This window comes from Anser anser, assembly GCF_964211835.1.
Source record: "Anser anser genome assembly, chromosome: 5".
Taxonomy (NCBI): Eukaryota; Metazoa; Chordata; class Aves; order Anseriformes; family Anatidae; genus Anser; species Anser anser.
Genome location: NC_139725.1, coordinates 48,395,250 through 48,415,644, shown reverse-complemented (window position 1 = coordinate 48,415,644; position 20,395 = coordinate 48,395,250). Strand labels below are relative to the sequence as shown.

Sequence of the window (20,395 nt, the reverse complement as noted above, 5' to 3'; positions counted from 1 at the left end):
CTCTGGGAGGTGCCCCCGGGGCTGGGCTGGGCTCCCCAGCGCCGTGCCCCCCTCAGGTGGGCGCAGCAAGCGGGGACCCCGCCACCCCGACCCCTGCAGGGGGCTGCCGGCAGCATCCCCGGGAGGCAGCGGCACCCCGACCCCCTGCCCACCCCATCCTGCTCCTCTCCCCCTCCCAGGTCCCCTCCAGCCCCCACTTCATCCCCGCACCCCTCCTCACCTCGCCGGTACAAACCCCAGCACTGCCCTCCCCTCCCCGCCCTTCCCCACCTCCTTTGATTTATTTGTGTATTTCTTGCCTTGGCAACCACCAGTTCCCCTCAGTCAAACGGCGCAGGCTCCCTATAATTTGAAATTAATTTGTTTGACTGCAGCATCGAGACAGGAAGGTTGGGAATTTATTTAATTCTTTTTCCTCCCTGTGCAAAAAGGAAGCGATGAAATTTCCAATCGAGACTCCAAGAAAACAGGTGAACTGGGATCCTCAAGGTTGGTGAATCTCTATTACTACCATTACTACAATAATAACAATTATTATTGTTACTCCTTCTGTCGAGTGACTCGTAGGGGACTATTTGACTCCAAATGGGAGGGGACGCTGGGTGCTCGTCTGCTTCCCATGTGCACTGCACAGGCTTTCTTGCTCAGTCTTAGCGCTGCGTTGGGAAACACTCCTCAGATGTGGGGTTGGGTGGGTGCGTGGGTAAAGCCTCTTTTCGGTGTAAGTTTTGCAGTTCTATATTTGATGTCACCCTTCCCTTCCCTCCCTTTTTCTTGAGTATTTCCCCGGCAAAGTTGCCTGGGATGGCTGTGATCCCTGGCTCAGAGCATTGTTTGTTTTATCTGTGGCTCCTTTGTTGTTTCTAGTGATCATTGTCTCTGCTAAATGGGTGGTACAGGAGTGGACACAGATGTGACAGCTTGCTCAGAGCTCCTCGATGGCAAATGTTTGTTGGCAAGCAACTGGAGCAAAATGCTGCTGCAGTGTAACCTATAGTGTGGACAGTATAAAAAGACATTAAATAGTGGAGCCCAGAGGGACCCCTTGACTTTTTCCACTGTTGTGTTAACAATTGTTCAGCCCAAGTGGATAGTTTGATTAACTCTATGGTTAGGTTTGGACTCTGTCTTGGGCAGTGTGTTTGTGTGATGGTGGCAGGAGATTTACGCCAGTGCAGTGGTTTTCAATAAAATGATCCAAGTTCTGTTTTAAAATAAACTGTAATGAAATGCTCTCCCTTCCTGACATGGGAGGAGGCTTATATGCATCCTACAGAAGAAATGACTGTAAAAAAAACTACTGGTGATGTGTATGCTGGTGTGTCATATTTCTGTGCATTGGTTCAGGAGCGAAGCAACTTGAAGCCATATGCTTAGGTTTGCAGCAGAACTGCTGGCAGCCAGTCGTTGTACAGCAGTGCTTGCAGGAAGTCTGAAGTGATAGCATGGGTGTTGGTTATTCATCTTTATTCCGCAGGTTTGGTTTTAGTGGTCAATTTGTCTGTCATCCTCCATGCCCTCACATCTACAAAATGAAATGTTAGAAACAGTTTCTCCTGGTGTAGAAGAATACAGCAGAACAGACTTCTTTCTGCTGAGCAGATCTGATGTGCTGTTTGAATAGTATACACAAGCTTTAGTTTAAGCCTTACTACATCTTCAATTAGGTAAAGGCTGAAATGAACTCATCAGCATCCTCCGCCCTCAGCTGCACAAGGAACACATGGGCAGCAGTGCTAACAGAGATCTGGTTATTTTAACGACAGTATATTCCTTATCCTGCGGTGAAAACTTGCTCTTCCCAGGCGCATTTCTGAATCTGTGTTTGCTGTTGCTTCATTTTATGTCATTTTATGCATTGCAAAACGCCTTTTACTGTGAAAAGCTCTTTCCTCCTCTCCCCTGACAAGGCACAGAGGAAGCTGTGCTGCTGGCGTTCTGCATACAGCCTCCTTGCTTGGTAATTACTTTTAAAGCATATGGATCCAACAGGTGGTTGGTCACAACCTACTAATGTGCCCAGAACCACTGGTATTGTGACAGGTCGAAGACCTCAGAGCCAGCAGGTTTCCTCTCTGCCAAGCTGAATCCCTGGTAAGGACTGCAGAACGCTACCTGTTATTTCCCCTCAGTGTATTGACTTCATTAGCCAGGCAGCAAGGATGCTAATGTATACTCAGGAAGGAAGCAAAAAATGTTAATTTCTAATTCTCCAAGGGACTCAGGAAATAGATAAAAATCAGTGGAATGGAAAAACAAAAACAAATTGCTAAGGAAAAGTTGTCTAAGGTCCAATCCTTTAATCAGTGCAGGATAGTCCAATGTTACCTATGTAGTCTGTTCTCTGCATGTACATGTGAAGAATGATGCTACATTTTGATTACTGTTTTCTTAGATACAAAGATCAAGGTAGAGAAATTTTGCAGTGAAAGGATACAAAGAGTCCTGAGTATTAAAAGCAGAACTCAGGTACAGTTAACCTTCACACTCAAGTACCCAGCTCATTTCAGCGTGCATTGTATGATAGTGCTCTGTTCTGGTCAGACTGAGAACATGCAGTTTCCACAGTTCTGTCTAGCATGAATTGTGCTAACTTGTGCTACCAGTTAGCTGCTTGAAATATATCAACTGATGTTCCTGGCAAGCAAGCTAGCAGTCTGAAGATGTGTGCGAGAGCTGTGGTATCTCAAAGCTTGTTTAAATCAGATTAATCCAAGCAATATTTTCTAGAAATATTTTTTCCCTATAAATACTTCTAAAGGCCAAGGCCCATATTGTGGCGATATGGCTGGCTTGAGACCGGTTATGTTGCTGGTTTGAACCCAGGTCAGAATAATAGTAATTGAAATAAATTAATGGTCAGACTCCATAACGATGACTGTACTGAAAGTATTTAGATAGATGAACAGAGCTGCTGGTAGATTTCATCTGGCTTAAACCTGGTATTGTGAATTCACATCAGTGAAGATCAATATACCATAGAAAGACTATGTGGAGAGAACAGGTTTAAAGGAATAGACTTGACATGAGGGATTGTATCTTACAGACAACTAATTGGGGACTGATTTCTCAGTTGTTAGACTGGAATGAATAGGGAATGGAGGCAACTGAACTGTGCTTTTATCCTGTTGTATAGTATCTTTGATTTAGTAGCTTAGTATTTAGGGCAGTATTGGTGATAGGAGGACGGTTGGACTAGATGATCTTGTAGGTCCTTTCCAACCTTGTGTTTCTATGATTCTATGATCTTCCCTCATCTCAGGTGTATTTGTGCAGTCCCTGTAGGTGTTGAGTGTGTTTTCTAGATAAACCAAATATTTCATAAACCTGGAAGTATATATGGTACAGGTTCCCCTAGTCAAGTCCTCTTCTGTTCCTGACAATCAGGCTATATAATTGCATTAATAAACAGATCAAACTTCATCCCAAAAATCATTAGGACTTGTCCCTAACATTCCAATGGGAAAGTTGTGCTAGAATCTCATAACAGAATTTACATAGAATTCATACACAGTGAGTGAATTGGGTAACAGAAGAGTAAAATCCCAAGCAGGCCCCTGAAGAATATATGCATTTTAAGGAGAGTTGGACACACTGGGTAGGGGTACAGCATCTCACAATATCTGATCTCACTCTAAAAAAAAAAAAAAATAATAATAAAAAAAAAAAGCCTGCCATATAGAATCATAGAATCATAGAATATCCTGAGTTGGAAGGGACCCTTAAGGATCATCAAGTCCAACTCTTGATACCGCACAGGTCTACCCAAAAGTTCAGACCATGTGACTAAGTGCACAGTCCAATCTCTTCTTAAATTCAGACAGGCTCGGTGCAGTGACCACTTCCCTGGGGAGCCTGTTCCAGTGTGCAACCACCCTCTCTGTGAAGAACCCCCTCCTGATGTCGATATGTATTACTGGTGGAATCAAACCGGATTTAGACAATCATTAAACATTTGTTCTACCTATCACTGATTTTTGTTTCTTCCATTTGGTGCAATTCAGGCAATGCAATCCTCTCTGAAATTAGTGACAGATCATGTTTCTAGTTTCATATGTCTCACAAATTTCCATCTAGACATTTCAGAATGTAACATTGGGTTTATAGCAGCATATGAAGACTCTAGTTCTTATAATTGCTTGTCCTTCATCTTTCCCATACTCCTCTTGCTGTTTGTTACACACTTCTGTTTTCTGTGCTTAAATTAGTTCATAAACTCTTTGGATATGTATTTTTGTGCAGTGCCTAATACAAAGTGCATCCCTCATCCTGACTGAAACATCTGGATATTACAGCAATGATGTTTTTTTCTACTATTCATCTGCCTAAAATTGCTATTTCTTTGTAGAAGAGAAGAAGGATAGTTGAGACCATTTCCAATATGCTCAGAAATTATCCCCAAGCATGAGTGTATTGCAGGGTGATGGCTTATGTCCTTTCCAAGGGAAGGATGTCTGTCTTGGTGATGCTCTTAGTAGGCAGAAAATGGTGTTCTATCTTGATCCATCCTTTGTGCCTACAGTTTTTTGCCATCATTGCAGTGATATGGATTATCAAAGCCGTTTGAATTTCCAGGTAGATGTTTATCTCTGTGCTGACCTTTTGGAACTTGGATATTTTGATATAAGTTGCTGTGTTCTTTCACAAACACATTTTGTGTAGAGTGTCTCTCTACAGTTTGGAACCCTAAAATCACGCATTTATTTTCATCCTTACATTTCGTGTGGGAATTAGTGGTCTGTGAGGAATTCAAGCTGTGGTTGACAGTCTGGAGTTCTTCAGGTTCTGACAGTGACTTACTGTTTAACCTTCAGTATGTCACCTACCCTTTCCTCCCTTTTTCCCTACATGCAAAATAGGAATATTAATACTTGTCTAATGCACAAAGGTGTTGAGAAAAATAATTAACTTGTTTAGAGCTATCAAATATCTGCTGTTAAAAGAATGATATATGCATTGCAATCAAATGTTAAAGCAACGGGGAGGGAGCAAAACAGCCTGTCTTTATACACAGATCACATCATTTAAGAAGTAAGGTTATCTCTTCACTTTGCAACTAGAGGAAACTAGTATTACTTACACATCTTTGCAGACACTGAAGACTCAATTGACTTTCCCATTAGAGGTATCTAGAGCCATTTGATACACCCCAGCTGCCACTCCAGAGGGGCACAAGTCTTCCATGGGTTTTGTGTCAACTTCCATGGGATTTCTCACTTCACCTGAGACACCTCAAGAGGCACTGGACACCTACATGTGAGGCAACTGAGCTGAGTCTCAAATGTCTTTATGCAGATGTCAGGATTGGATCATCTCTTGATGACTGTTGGAAGAAATCTTCAGCTTTGACGACTCAATGTAAGTTAAACTGATGCTGTCCACAGAGTGTTACAAAATGCTGCAGTTTCTGCTTTTTCTGTCATTTAATGTCAAAGAGACCAATGCAAAAGGCAAACTTCATTATAAAGACATAGATGAGTGGAATGAAGGTGTTCATTTCTGTCCTTTCTTTTCCGGAAGTTATATAAAAAGGTGTGGTTTATACCATGAAGTGCAGATGTGGGCTGGGCTACTTAATATCATTCTGCACTGATAAATCATTTCTTAGTAGCTCAGTGTAAGAAGACTTTGCTTTGGAAAGCTATGATGTGTAAAAAAGGCAGTTCTGATCCCAGCAAATGAGGGCAGGGTACTGACCATGTGCTATTTGCATCACAAAATCGTATTTGCTACTGTCCCCTCTGATGATCAGTACTCTACTGTGCCTAGTGTAAGCATGGGTTGCAGAACACCTTTAAGTAGTTGATTTTAAAGAGAGATTTGAGGGAGGATAGAAATTGGATAAACAGGAGGACACTCCTGGTATTGCACAGTGCAACAGTGCAAAATACAGTAAGGTAGGAAAAAAAAATGAAGAGTTTGGAACGCATGTAAGAGAATGAAGAAATCTGTACTTTGCTAAAGCCTATGCAGAGTTTGCAGGTAAAGGCAGATGAATACTGTGGACTTTAACCTGCTAAGTAGTAGGAAGATTTGACTAAATCAGCAGGAGAGGAAGAAAGCAGAGAGCTATTAGTTTCATCAATTTTGTCTTTAGGTTGTCCTGGAAATAGAAAAAATAAGGATGTAGAAAAGTCAAATTAGTATTAAAAAAGGAGCAAAGTAAAAGATTGGACAGCAACTTTCTTATAGTAGTAACAGTAAGAAAAGGCTCAACTCTAGTCAAGGTAAGAGAGATGAACAGTAGGGTGTTATTAAGATACCATCTATACTGTGAGGAAAAAGGGAATTACAAGAACCGAAGGCAGTATGATGCTCTAAGTCTCAGACAGGGAGAGCAGTGGAGTTGTCGGCAGCTGGAGAAGTTAAGATGGAGTCATAATTTCAGTGGAGAATACCTATGCTGTTTTTACCACATATGTACAGTAGTAACCCATTAATAGGCTTTTGGACTGAAAAGTCTCTTGGGCAGCTCTTGAAAACTGATGCTACCTGAAGAGTTAGTGTTTGATTTTGGGAGAAAGATATATGATATCAGTTGTAATTGGGTAGTTTTTGGTTTAGCTTTTGGCATTCGTACAGCATTCATATCTAGCTAGTGCAGACTATATCAGCTTCAGACAGAGCAGTGTATGTATATAGTGATACAATTTAAATCTTACTCCTTTGATTTAACCCAGAGCTAGGACTTTTACTCATTTCAGTGCATGCAACATGAAATTCTTCATTTTAAATGTACTAGAATTGTGTTGTCCCTATGAGTTAAAAGAGTACTTGGAATCACGGGGAGAACAAGGGCCCTAGACATTATATTGCAAGTCAGGTAAGTGTGTGGGGTGAAGCAAGAAGGAAGTGATGAGGAAGTCAAGAAAAGAAAGGGGTAATATTACAGAATATTAGAGAGTACACTGTGATCGGTATACCTAACCTTTCTTTTGTAACGATCTCGGTATAATTGCAAAAAAAATAGGGTAAACAACATAATTTCTGAGAAGTGTTTTTTTTGTTTGGTGTTTTTTTTTTTTTTAGAATTTGTGTGGAAAAAAAGTGACATTCAAGAAAAGATTAAATAGTAACTTTTGGAGACCACTTTATTGGAGTGCCTCTGGTTTTTGTTTTCTGTAAGAAACTGAAAACATCCTGGAACCTGGACTTTCTCAGAGGCTGCTCAGCTGCTCTAGTTCCTGAGACATTGATTAGTCTATGCAGCTTGTATATAAAAACCACTATAACTATAATGGAAAATGTGCTCTAAGATGAACCCACTGACTTTCAGAAATAACCTGCCATGCAGCTCTAACCGGTTAACCCAGGGAAATAAAGCAACAGGTGAGAATGGAACACATCATATACCCAACTCTTTTTGTTCCATGGTCCACTGCTATTCCCCCATCATATTTTCTGGGCTGCTTTTCACAGTTAAAATCAAACATCAAATTGGATCATTTAAACAAAATGATATTTCAAGAGAGTTATATGATTCTTTTACAGTGTTAATGAACCACAGAGTTTAGGGGATATTTCCTTGGCCTGGGAATGCTGAGACCAAGAATTCAGATTTCATCTTTAACTGCTAATAATATTCCTATGTTATTATGCAGATTATTGTTGACAAATGTTGTGAGCATTGTCCCACATACCTGTATTACTATGTGTTATCCAGATGTCCCAAAATATAAGCATAGGAGTTCACTGGTAAGATTTTGAGCTTATGGTGCAAATTTCAGTTTGGATAAATCTTAGAGGTGAAATTGAAAGCCAGAATCTGGCTTTAAATGAAAGATTGGATCTGTTGTCAAAATATGTACAGATAATAGACAGTTTAACTACTAGGAGTTAACAAAAGTTAATATCCTATCCTAAAAAACATCTTATAAAGCAATGCAAGTTATTTTGGTACCACTATCCTACAGGATCATCACAGTGTTTAAAGCATCAGGCTATGAGTACCTAGATTTGTTGCAGCCATATGTTCATATCTCAGCAGGACTGACTCATCTTTTCTTCCTTAGGGGAGAGAAACAACAAGTTACTGAGTTTAATGGATAAGTATTTGGGATTTTGGCACTGTAAACTTGTACCACTGAGATTCTTAAGATTCAGCATGTTGTTAAAAGGTGCTTGGATTATTCTTCTCTTATCCAATGCTGTAATATAAAGTACCAGCATGATTTGAAAATAGCAAATACATACTGACAGCTTGCCCAGGTTTTTTAGACTTTCAAATATCAGTGTTTCATTTTAAAGAAAAAAGGAAGTTGCTAGCTACTAAGGTGAAAAAACTCAGTGATGACAGAATGATAAAAGAAATGGTACTACAGAAACTCCTAGCTGAGATGAAAGAAGCAGTTAACACATCTCAAAGACATTCCTCTAGGTTAACTCAGATCCATCACTGATTTCTTAGCGGTTAAGACTGTTGAGTTTGGATTGCACAATAAAGGGTCATGCAGAGAGGTCTTGGGTAGCAGCAATCATGACAGCCAAAAAAACAACACCAGAGCCACCTCTTTATGATGACAGAGCCACCATACTGATTTACCTTCTTGAGAAACAGAGGTCATTACTTCGTTGCAATGATATACTGATATGTAGACTTGAGACCTGGATTTCTCATCACCAGTGGATGTTATTTGTTGATTTGGTTTTCTAAAAATGGGCATCAGCTTCCATTTAAGTGACAGTGAGGAAGCTGAGATGTTTACATAGGACAGCTACATATGCTAATTGACCTAAGGGAGACCTCTGTCCTTCTGGAACAGCAGATTAAGGCCAAGTAGAATAACCTAGGACCTCTCACTTGGTACTAGACAGTATGTGTGGGCAACTGAATTATACCATCTGGGTGTGACTTAGTTTGAACATAAACCACCTAAATGTAGGTAGGTATCTGAATGAAATGAAGACGTGTTCTAAGTTTCTAAAGACCTGCTGTGTCAGAGAAAACACAGACAAATGGTCAGTGAGGCCTGGAGAACTTTCAGGAGATGTCTGGTTTAGGGTGAGCAGAATCATTCCCCAGATTGCACAGACCAATTTGGCCACATCTGTATTGACTCTAATGAGATGTATTCTCAGTCACAGCAAGTGAAAGAATTGACAAGTTGGTCATACTAATATTTAAACTTTAGCGCAAATGGCTTTGGGTACCTCCTTACTAGGAGGATTTAGAAGACACCACTCTCCTGGTGAATTCGTTCCCAGATTGCCAGGGCTTTGGGGTTACAAGGAATTATACAGTCATCCTTAGTGCAGCTCTGCCAAAAGCTGTAAGTTGCTACTCTGAGCTTGGTATTATCAGTAGTGATTTCATCTGTTTTCACCAGCTCTGACTGCAGAATGAGTTCATATGCACCTGCCATACACCGTGCAGGCATACTTTTGCCTAGATGAAGCTTCATTGTGGGCAAAGGTGACCAGGGTGCCACAGCTGTCTCTTATAAGTTTGATCTCTGAATGCACATAGCTGTGTGTTGGTGATGCAGTATGGCAACACTGTGAAGTGCTATGAGATGCTAGATGCTGGCAACAGCATATGAGCAGATGCCATTCTCATGTGGCTATGAAATTTTATCATAGTTCAAACTGCATCTGAGTTCCTACACTATTATCTGAACGGAAGTTGAGCATAAGACAAGAAAAGTATTGCATAATTTATTTGTTGTGCCAGTCGCCTTATTGTCTGAGATACCCTAAACTTTAGAATATATAGCAACCTTAAAGCCAGCTTTGTGCAGCCAGAATTGGGCTGGCATTGACCTGGAGCTCTGTGTGCCTGACTGGTGACACTGCTCATCTGTTCTGTTTGTGGTTTACTGCCGTGCTCAGCACAATGAGTCTGGTGTCTCTGTGACCTACTTCCTTTTGCTTACCTGAGCTCTCTGACTCTCACTTTCTAATAATTGTCCTGCATGCAGGCAGGACAGGTAAATCATTCTGACTGCGGCATCTTCACTGGAGCAACTTACACACCAAAAGTGGAAAAGAAAAATGTGTACATTAGAAAGAATTATAGAGCAAATAAAAATGGCTATACCGAACAAGTGCATTTCAAACAGCAACTTTCTCTCACTTATGAAAAGTCTTTTCTGCACAGAGCCATTCTGTAATAGCTAGCTTATATGTATTCTTTTCCTGTTCCAGAATAGGTTTTCAAAGCACAGTAAAGCCTTCATTCGTTTCAGCTAAGACTCTGTTACTGTGTGCAGGAACTTAAGACTGTCTAAACAGAATGGGTCCTCAGTATATGCAAATAGTGTATCTCCACTGAGCTAAGAAATAGCCCAACTGATGTGTTTCTTACAAGATTTCTGACCATTACCACATGGTGAAATATCCACTTTTATTGCTGTTGCTCAGAAAAACTGAGAAATCCTCACTTAATTGAAGTAGTAGATCATTACTAAGTTTTGCTTGAATTCACAGTATTTTTCTGTAAATTCAAATAATTTGCTAGACTGAGAGAAACACCAGTAGACCAATGCAGGAATTTTTACTTGTTTTTACAGAGAAGCATCAGTGTGAGCTCCTTAGGTATGGTCAGTAATGTGCTGATACACCCCTAAGGATGCACCAAGAAAACTCTGAAGGTGCTCACACTATTCTTGTTGTGCATGTATTTTTCTGGCCTTATTCATATGTGAAATGTCTAGGATCTGTTCCTTTTCCGTTAACCTAAGAGCGTTCTGCAGCAGATGTTGTACTGCCCTGGCTGGGTGATGTATTGGCATCTTACAGTTCCAGTTTATATGTGTTGCCACTAAAGTTCCCCTTCACGTGACTGCGAGGCGATCAAGAGATTCCTTCACGCTGCTGTGATGCTGTACCCCTGGCAGACAGCCACCATCAATCACATTTCAAATGCAGAGTAGATAGTTTCCTAGGAAGGACGGCATGAATCTTTGCTTTGTTGTTTGTCTCCCCCACTTGCTTCTCTTGCCAGAGGTTTCTATCTAAGAATGTTCTTCCCTTTGCACACAGGCTTTCTTATGCTAAACTGTTGCAAGACTAGGTTTCCTTCATTGGTTGGTCTGGCCTTAAGACCATTAGCTGAATTTCTTTGGTGAATCCTTGAGACAGGATATTTGAAAGATCCCAGTCCGGCTGCTCCAGCAGCAGGAGACCAGCTAAAACCCTGACCCTGCATTATCCTAAGCACTTTGAATGAGAAAACCTTGAAATCTTGTGGTGGGAGATCCTGACTCTTCCTAAATGTTACTGGAATTCTGGAGAGGAAAATCACAGAACTGTAGGGGTTGGAAGGGACCTCCAGAGATCATCGGGTCCAACCCCCCTGCCAAAGCAGGTTCCCTAGAGCAGGTTGCACAGGTAGGCGTCCAGAGGGGCCTTGAATATCTCCAGAGAAGGAGACTCCACAACCTCCCTGGGCAGCCTGTTCCAGTGCTCCGTCACCCTCAAAATGCAGTTGACCCATTTCAGCCAATGGCATGTCGTAGTTCAATGTCATTGTTTTAAATTAGTCTTTAAAGGGAAGATTGTGGATAAGCAGCTTCAACCAGCCTCGTTCCTCTAAGGATGAAGCCTGCCAAGAACCAGCGAACAGCTGCTTATTCCTTGGTGTTTGTACTTGAGGCTTGTGACATCCTGACAAGAAAGCACATTTTCTAAATACTGCCTAATAAGGAAAAACAATGGTGTGCTCATCTCTTCTGAGAGGAACTCTTTTTCGCAGTCATCACTATACCCAAAGATCTTGAGCCAAAAGCACGTGCTTCCGATTTGGCTCTTGACAGAGCAGAGATCTGCGTCAACTAGCTCCCGGGCTCCCAAGAAATACTGATCTAATGCTGGGGAAAGAGGTTTTAGCAATGATCTATTAATCTTATTTCAGAAAGGGGACTGTAAGAATTTTTCATGGTTTTCTCTGTATTTAGTTTCTCTATAAATAGCTTCATAAACCTGCTGATTGCACTGCTGCCAGTGAGCGTGTTGGAACAAACACGGTCACCAATCTTGGAGCAGGAGGGGCTCCCTATTTGGGACTAGCCCCTGCCAATCACTTCTAACCTCCCCTCTGCTCTTCCTAAACCTCATGTAATGCTCTTCTACTCTATTTTCCAATACCTGAAGTACCTTGCCAGGGAGTTCACTGATGAGTCCCGTCACATGTGGGCATGTGCTTGGCCCCTCGCTCTGGGCTCAAGTGTCAGAGGCAATGGAGAGGGCAGATGAGTACAGAGCGCCGAGAAGAGGAGCTGAGCAGCAAGATGCAGGTATGCTGCCTCCCACACTGCCAGCACGACTGGAGAGAAGTGAGGGACAAGAGCAGATGGATGGATTTGGAGGAGGGCAGGGTGGAAGGGAGGTCAGGAGAGAGAGAAAGCAAAGCAGGGGAAACAAAATTCGAACTGCTCTCCAGCAGTGTGCAATCTCACTCCAGCACAAGGCAAATCTCCCTCACGTATTCGTCTGGACTTGGCAGCTCTGTAAGTAGCGCTACAAATGGTGTCAGTAGCAGTGCATCTTCATGGCAATGCCAATAAGTGTTAGCTAGGAACCCCCTGAGGATTGCTGTCCTGAAGTCAAGCCAGAAAGAAAAAAAGGAAGACGCTTTCAGCTGTTCCTGGAGTTCACGCCCTGCACTGTACACCCACCCTTCCGACCAGTGAGCTGTCACGTATGCCTCAGAAAAGTGCAGTGCCTGGGAGAGGGGCGAGGGAGGGGAAAGTATCCCAGCATCCCATGACCGTGACTTTTGCTGACATTTTTTTGATGTCAGTGCATAAGTTCTGGCTGATACTCATGCAAGCCATGCTTGGGCTTCCTGTTATTTCCCTGCAATTTGCATAGCCTCAGTACGCAGGAGCGCTAGGGCTGTGTTTGCAATAGAGTAGGTCTTGGGCAGTCCATTTTAGGTTCGTGGGCAGGGTCTGACTGCAGTTCTGATGGCAGACAGGCTGGCTTAGAACCCGCCTGGAAGTTCTTGTAAATAATCACCAAGAGCAGCTTACTTAGGGGTATTGTATTTTTCTTTTATGGCCAACAAAAGAAAGGAGTTTCATTTGTGGTTATCTATTAATCTTGTAACAGACAGACCATCACTGAGTCATGTGTAGTGGAAAAGAACATGTCCCCTAAAAGAACTTGAAGACTTGCTAATCAAATAATTGTACCTACTCGATGCATATAAAACAAAGACCTTGTTTTAATCAACTTTTGAAATTAATCTTTAATTCATTTAATTCATTTGCTAAAAGCTGTGTCAGTGTTTACATGAGACAAACTGTGAATACATACAGTATCAGTTTTTCCCGGTGTCACAGGGATTTGTCTATTATTTGTAAAATGCTTTGAGATATTTATATAATCGTGAAAGATTATTAGAGACTTTTGGCATGACTGGTACAAAAAGGAATGCTGAGATGCATTTGATTATCTTATACAGAAGGGGAGGGAAAGAATTTCAACAGCATTTTTCCTGCTGTGAGTCAGGACTAGAATATTGAGATGAATTATTTTGATTTTATTTTATTATTATTTTTTAATATCCTTAACATTTTACTGGTTTGTTTACATGTCCTGGATGATGAATACAGCCTACAGCATTAGGCTGTTTTTCTTATTTACCCTTCACTGGTCGCTTTTCTTCTTGGGTCCCTACGGGTATGCAGGGCACGCTCAGACGCCTAAATGATTTCTGGCAGATGATTGAATGTGCAGTTAGAAACTTCCCAGTGAAGGAGATTTTGGTATCTCAGTAGGTGTTCCCGTGCTTAATTATCCTTGTAGATGGGCTTTTCCCCTAGTATACAGTCCCCTACTTCCTTGAAACAGATTAATCAGTTATTTGTTGCCCTATTCTTAAAGGATCTAGGTAAGAATTTATCACTGTTTTTGTTGGGTCAGTGTCTTATTTTTGTTTGTGAACTACAGTTCACATTTTTGCACTTGGTCTAAACAGTATTTTCATTTACATTAAGATGATTTGGGGGATGATTAAGATGATCCGGGGAGACTTTATTGTGGCCTTCCAGTACTTGAAGGGAGCGTATAAACAGGCGGAGGAACGCCTGTTTACATGTGTTGATAGTGATAGGACAAGGGGGAATGGTTTTAAACTAAGACAGGGGAGATTTCGTTTAGAAATTAGGAGAGAGTTTTTCACTCAGAGGGTGGTGAGGCACTGGCACAGGTTGCCCAGAGATGTTGTGGATGCCCCATCCCTGGAGGCATTCAAGGCCAGGCTGGATGGGACGCTGGGCAGCCTGCTGTAGTGGTTGGCATCCCTGCCCAGAGCAGGGGGGTTGAAACTAGGTGATCTTTGAGGTCCTTTTCAACCCACACCATTCTATGATACTTTGGAATATTGCAATGAAAATCTAAGTGGGATGTTGAAAAAATGCCTGATTATCATTTTGCATGGAAAAATGATATTTGAATATGCAATGGATTTTGATTGACTGTTGTTCAAACCAAGATACAAGATTAATCAAAACTGGTTGAAGGAAGACACTGATATTTCTTGCATTCTTAAAACATGGAGAGGTGTTTACCTCTTGTAGTTTGCTAACTCATTCTTTCCTTTTATTTTCCTGTACTCTTAACACTCAATTACAATGAAGCATGCCGATATTTAGTCACCATTCAATATTTTGGTGATAAGTGGAGTAGAGAAAGGTGCTGACTACAGAAGCCTTTTCTCTGCCGTTCAAAGTTTGGTCCCCTTTTCTGAAGAAAGAAAAGCGTATCTTCATCTTCATTGGTTGCTAACTATATGTGGTTGTGAAAGTTTGTGTTGAAGACAAAAACGGAACAGGCTCCCCAGGGAAGTAGTCACGGCACCAAGCCTGTCGGAGTTTAAGAAGCATTTGGACTGTGCTCTTAGTCATATGATCTGAATTTTTGGGTAGACCTGTGCGTAGCCAGGAGTTGGACTTGATGATCCTTGGGGGTCCCTTCCAACTCGGGATATTCTGTGGTTCTGTGATTCTAATGACATGAAGCTAAAGAATTCGAGCATAGATGTTCTCCCTCTTTTTTTTTTTTTTTTTGGATAGGTCTTAAGTAGACCTTTTTTGATAGGCCTATAAACAGAAGCACAGCACTAAGCTTGAAAAGCTACCTGACTTTCTGGGCTTAAACCTGTTTTCTGTGCAAATCTTAATGAAAATTGAATCAATCTGCAAGAAGGAGCCTAGAAATACTTCCGAACTCCTCACATGTAGGATCAAGGAAAATGATTGTTGTCTAGCATCATGATTTTTCCAGAGTTATCTGAAAGAGAGAAGTATGTGGTAATACTTGTTACTATTTGGAACAGATTCAACACAATGGCACTCCAGTTTTAAACACTGCTGTTGTTAGGGCCCCTGCTTTGAAGAGTTTATTCTCTATGAAGTAAATAATTATAATATGTAATTATTAATCAGGACCTATACAAAAATGATTTAGTATTGGATTTGTTGACTTAGTGAGGTTCTTTTTTTTTTTTTTAAAAAAAAACCAACTTATTAAGGGCACTGAGATCTTCATCCTACAGACTTTTTCTTTTCCTAAGCAACCATTGTGTGGTTTTCTTTTCCCTGCTTTGAAAGGTCCATGTAAGCTGGGTGCTTGAACTGTCGTTCTTCTGTGCTTTAAAGAAATTACAATTAGAAGTAGGAGCACCTTTCAGAAATACAATAGGCATAAAAACGGTATTCAGACCCTCCTCTCTCACACTATAGTTTCTTGACTAAAATTAAATTAGCTTTTACATACTTACTTTCTATCTCTTTAGAAAGTCTGGGTTCAGAATAGCTAAAGTGAAATGATAGAATACCAGAAAGTCTTTCAACACCCTCACAAAATCTGTTGAAATCAACTAAAAGGGACATAGCAGAGCTCAGGGGAATAGTAATTGCATAGATTCTTTAATCTTTTACACATTTGTTAAACTAATCACAACTAAATTAATAAACAATACAGCTGGTCAAGTTTACATAGCACCCAATTTCTTGTCATTTAACATCTGCAAACAGATAGATTTTTTTTTTAATTGTCTGAGATATCACATTGTATTGCTACTTTTCCTAGATTAGTTAAGAGTGTACACAACTCCTGCCAGCATGAAATATTTAATGAATTTGACATTTAGCTTTATGTGAAAATGTGTGCTGCTAACAGCCATTTCCTTAAATGTGTATAGAAAATGAGTAAAATAAAATGCTTATTTGGGGGAAGGAAAAATGAGAATGAAAGGTGATAAAAAGTGAAAAAATCAAATCCACTCAATAAGACAAATGAATGTTTTTGTTCTGTATTGACCCAACTCCAGTAGTTAATGACAAAAAGGCATTGCCGTTGGAAGGCTGCTGGCTCTCTCTGTAGCTATCTCTTGCTCATCACTGTAGTTTAAGTTTTGATCTATGCATTGATATTCTTAGAGCATGATGGTAATGGACTGGTGACTTTTTCACCAAAATCCATATGCACACCATGACTGGGGGGACTTAGAGATAAAACTGCTGAGTGATACAGACGGAATGGTGTCCTTAGCTCTCTTGTCCCTTGTGCAAGCTGTCGTGGTGGGCTGACCTCGGCTGGCTGCTAGACACCTACCCAGCCACTCTCTCACTCCACCTACTCTTCAGGACATGAGGAGAAAATAAGATGGAAAAGCTCATGGGTCAAGATAAAGACAGGGACATCGCTTATGCATTACCGTGATAGACAAAGCAGACTTGACTTGTGGAAAATTAATTTAGTTTATTATCAATTAAAATAGATTGGGTAGTGAGAAACAAAGGCAGAGGTTATGATGCCTTCCCACCTTTCTTTTTTCCTCTGCTCAGCTACCCTACTTCTTTCCCAACCGTCTTCTTCTTCCACACCCTGAGTGGTGCAGCAAGGATAGGGAATGTGGAGTTCCAGTGAGTTCATAACAGTTCCTCTGTGCCACTCTTTCCTCCTCATACTTTTCCTTTGCTCCAGTGTGGGCCCTTCCTATGAGCTGCAGTCCTTTAGGATAAACCTGCTCCATCATGGGCTCTCCCTGGGCTACAGTTCTTCAGGAAAAATCCACCTCCTCTGGTGTGGGTTCCTCCACGAAATGCAACGTGGATATCTGCTCCAGCATCGTCCTCTCCATGAGGTAATACCTGCTCCACCATGGTCTCTTCCAAAACTTCTGTGAGCTGTAGGGGAGTATCTCCTACAGCATGTGGAGCACATCTTCCCCTTCTTCTTCTCTAATCTTGATGTCTGCAGGATAGTTTCTTACACTTTATTTTTTTTTCCCTCACTTCTCACTGTATATGCAGCACTTCGACCTTTCTTGAATAAACATTTACAGAGGCACCACCAGCTTCACTGATGGACTCAGCTGTGTGCTGTGGTGGGCCTGTTGTGGAGCTAGCTGGAACTGGCTGTGTTCAGCATGGGGCAGCTCCTGGCTTCCTCCCACAGAGACCACCCCTGTCCCCCACCCCTACCAGCGCCTTGCCACATAAACCCATTACACTGCCATGGTGATCACATAGCCTGGTTTGTGGTTTTAGTCGGGCAGCTTGCTGCACAGTGAAATGGAAGCAGTGATACTCTGGTAGTATGGATAGTAGAAACTGAAGAATGCTCCCACAAGATTTGTCCCTCGGATAAAACTGCTGTCAGATAGGTGTGACAGCATCTTTTAATGGTAGGTTCATTTTGATGACTTGCTGCATAGCTAAGTTTCACATCTGCCACTAAAGAAACTCCCCAGGAGTGGAGAAGACACTTAAATTTCTTCTGATCTCCAGTGCACCAGCATCACTGCTCTGTGAGGACTCTCTTGATTGTTGGGAAGCTGTTACTACAGAAAGAGACACCTTAACTCAGACTTTAGTTTCAACCATGTTACAATTTTGGCTGTTTAAATTTTTTTATTTTTGTCTGAGCTATAGTTTTCTAAAGAACAGCACAAGCCACATTATAAAACAGCGGTGTTTGTTTTCTTGTAAAAACTGCATTCCAAATCAATTAAGCAGTTGGGCTATTCCAACAGCTATTAATTAGTATGTCTCAGTTATAACTGATACAGCAGAATTTTGTAGATATTTTTGGAAACCTACCGAGAATCATGATTTCAGGCACTGGCTGGAATTATATGACAAATGACACAAAAATTGCAGAAGCCTTTTTATATAACATTTTCCCCAAAGCTGCTGCCAGGGGTGGCAAGGCAATGGTTAGACATGATTCCCTCTGGTACATATTACTGACATCTCTCTACCCACCAACAGAGAGAACTCAATATGAGAACTTTCCCTGTATTTTAGTAGTATTATACTGTATCAGGAAGGAAACACCGACTTTATGACTTACACAGTTTTATAACCTATTGTACTCCTCCTGCCTTCTCCCTACCCCACTCCGGGACAAGAGCAATCGGGAGCAATGAGTGCTACTTTATTTCTAACAGCACATTCAATCTCTCCGGTTTAATGTCAGTTGCCCTTTCTGCCTTTACCTGTCTCGCTTTCCATACTTAGTTGAATGCCTTGCCTCTGATGACTGCATTTGCAGCACACTGCTGAGATGTTGCTGAAGTCAGCAGCGCTAATACCGCATTAGAGAGCCCACTTCAGGGAAAACAATGTTAGATTTAACCAGTGGGGTACCGCTGCAGTGAAAAGCTATGTGCTTGGAGGCACTCTGTTCATTTTCCAAGCAAACAATATGTCAAGCTTTGCTTTCATGAGCAGTAAAATGTGATAGTAATTCTCACTTCAACGGCAGCATTCAGCAAAATGCTGTACAAACAGGAGGAGGAAACTCCCCTTGTGTGGCAGGCTCGACATGATTCTTTCACTGCTCAAGCCTTGCGGTTGAGATCCTTGGGGATGTGCAAAGGAACTAGGGCCAAACCGGCTTCAAATATGTTGACAGAGAGCAGTTTTCTTGTGACTGTATGGATGCAGTGGTCCCCAGACAGCAGTGCTTATTACTATGCCCCAGTCCAGAACAACAGCCACAGGGGTACTAATGTTCTGCCCCGTATGTAATCGTAGCCTGCAGGCAGGATTTTGTCTCCTATTCCTTGATCACAGCTGGAATGTCACCTGTTAATTAGCCTGCATCATGCAAAGATGCCGCACAGACACAAAGGCAGACACGATCATTGTCTACTGGGATTTTTGCTCTAAAAGCCAGATTTTCTAAACTAAGATTCAGATTTTCTAGTTCCCTGTGTGTAAAAATCTACATGTGTTGGTTGAATGGATGCTCTCTACTTTACAAAACCTGTTAAAAAACACAGCAGACAGAGATGAAGAAGGGAAGACGAGGGGCTGAAACAGCAAGCGAAGCAGGTGGCCTGGAAACGATTAGCCATGTCCTCATAATGCAAAATTTTAATGGCTTAATGATTTTTTTCTTACACATAGTCAGAAACTTCTACATTTCATTACTTCTGCTACTCATGCATATAACAACCACCCATTTCCCGTCTGACACACAAATTCCCATTATCCATAGACCCTCCTGCATTTTCTGTTTGCAACACGTTCATGAGATGTGCGTATGGATGATAGCTTAATACACCGATTGCCTTAGCTCTTCCTCTAGCACACCTCTTACGCTTGCTCTTGCTTTCAAGCACAGCCCTGCTATCTTAACCCAATCAGCCAGTAGCTGAAATCACTCTGGGGAGACCGTGGGGAGGTTATCAGATTGGAAGCCGATGCTTAGACACTCCTTTCCCCAGGAACTTCTGTTTGGAGACGAGCCAGAGCCTTAGAGCACAAGATCATGAGACATCCGCTGGTGGGCTGTGCTTTTTCTTGCCTCTCCACACAGGTTCATCAGGAAGTTTTTGATGTTAACTTCAGCCTGTGGCCATTTCAGAAGAGGGGTGGGGGGAACCCAAACATCCAGAATACTCTGGCCAGTGGAAACAAAATAAATGAGCCTCCTGCTAGGACACTACAATAAATATGTCCAGCAGAGTCCCTTCATCCCCCAGTCCTTTACGATCCATTTTAGAAAAGGTAGCTCCTCCTATTTTTAGTGACTGATTCACGGGAACAGAACTGCCCTTGGCTAGCACCTCACAGACGTTTCCGAGCCTTGGTGTTCCAGGTCTCTGTTCTGCAACTTCATACACTTAGCAAAATATCATATTTCTACATTACTTCAGGAGGGAATGCTGGCTTACTGAGTAGTGCTAAAGGAAGGATGTACATGTGCTGATAACCTGGTGTAGGATCTTGTGAACTTTGTAGGGAGGATGATTTGCTCATGAATTTTCTCTGAAGCCAGGCTGCATTATCAGATTCCTTTGTAATTGACTAAACTTCCAGTTTTAAGACAAAGATAAGGAAGACACCATGGGAATTTTATTTTGCTTAACTATGTAAATGTTGTTTGAAGAAACCTTAAGATGCACATCAAAAAATGTTTTTATTTGAGCTGAAAG

At 41.5% G+C, this 20,395-nt stretch overlaps 1 protein-coding gene across 6 annotated transcripts in view; it reads left to right on the top strand.

Annotated features, from left to right (window-relative positions):
• Positions 1-20,395, top strand: part of KCNK10 (potassium two pore domain channel subfamily K member 10) — a 74,648-nt gene that overhangs the window by 914 nt on the left and 53,339 nt on the right. For 3 of the 6 annotated variants that reach the window (XM_083836499.1, XM_083836498.1, XM_083836500.1), the window contains exons 2-3: positions 432-489; positions 5,296-5,358. In XM_083836499.1, the coding sequence (XP_083692625.1) occupies positions 438-489; positions 5,296-5,358 (115 nt within the window). In that variant the 5' untranslated portion in view covers positions 432-437. The remainder of the gene's footprint in view (positions 1-431; positions 490-5,295; positions 5,359-20,395) is intronic. The other 3 variants (XM_083836503.1, XM_083836501.1, XM_083836502.1) reach the window with 1 other exon arrangement.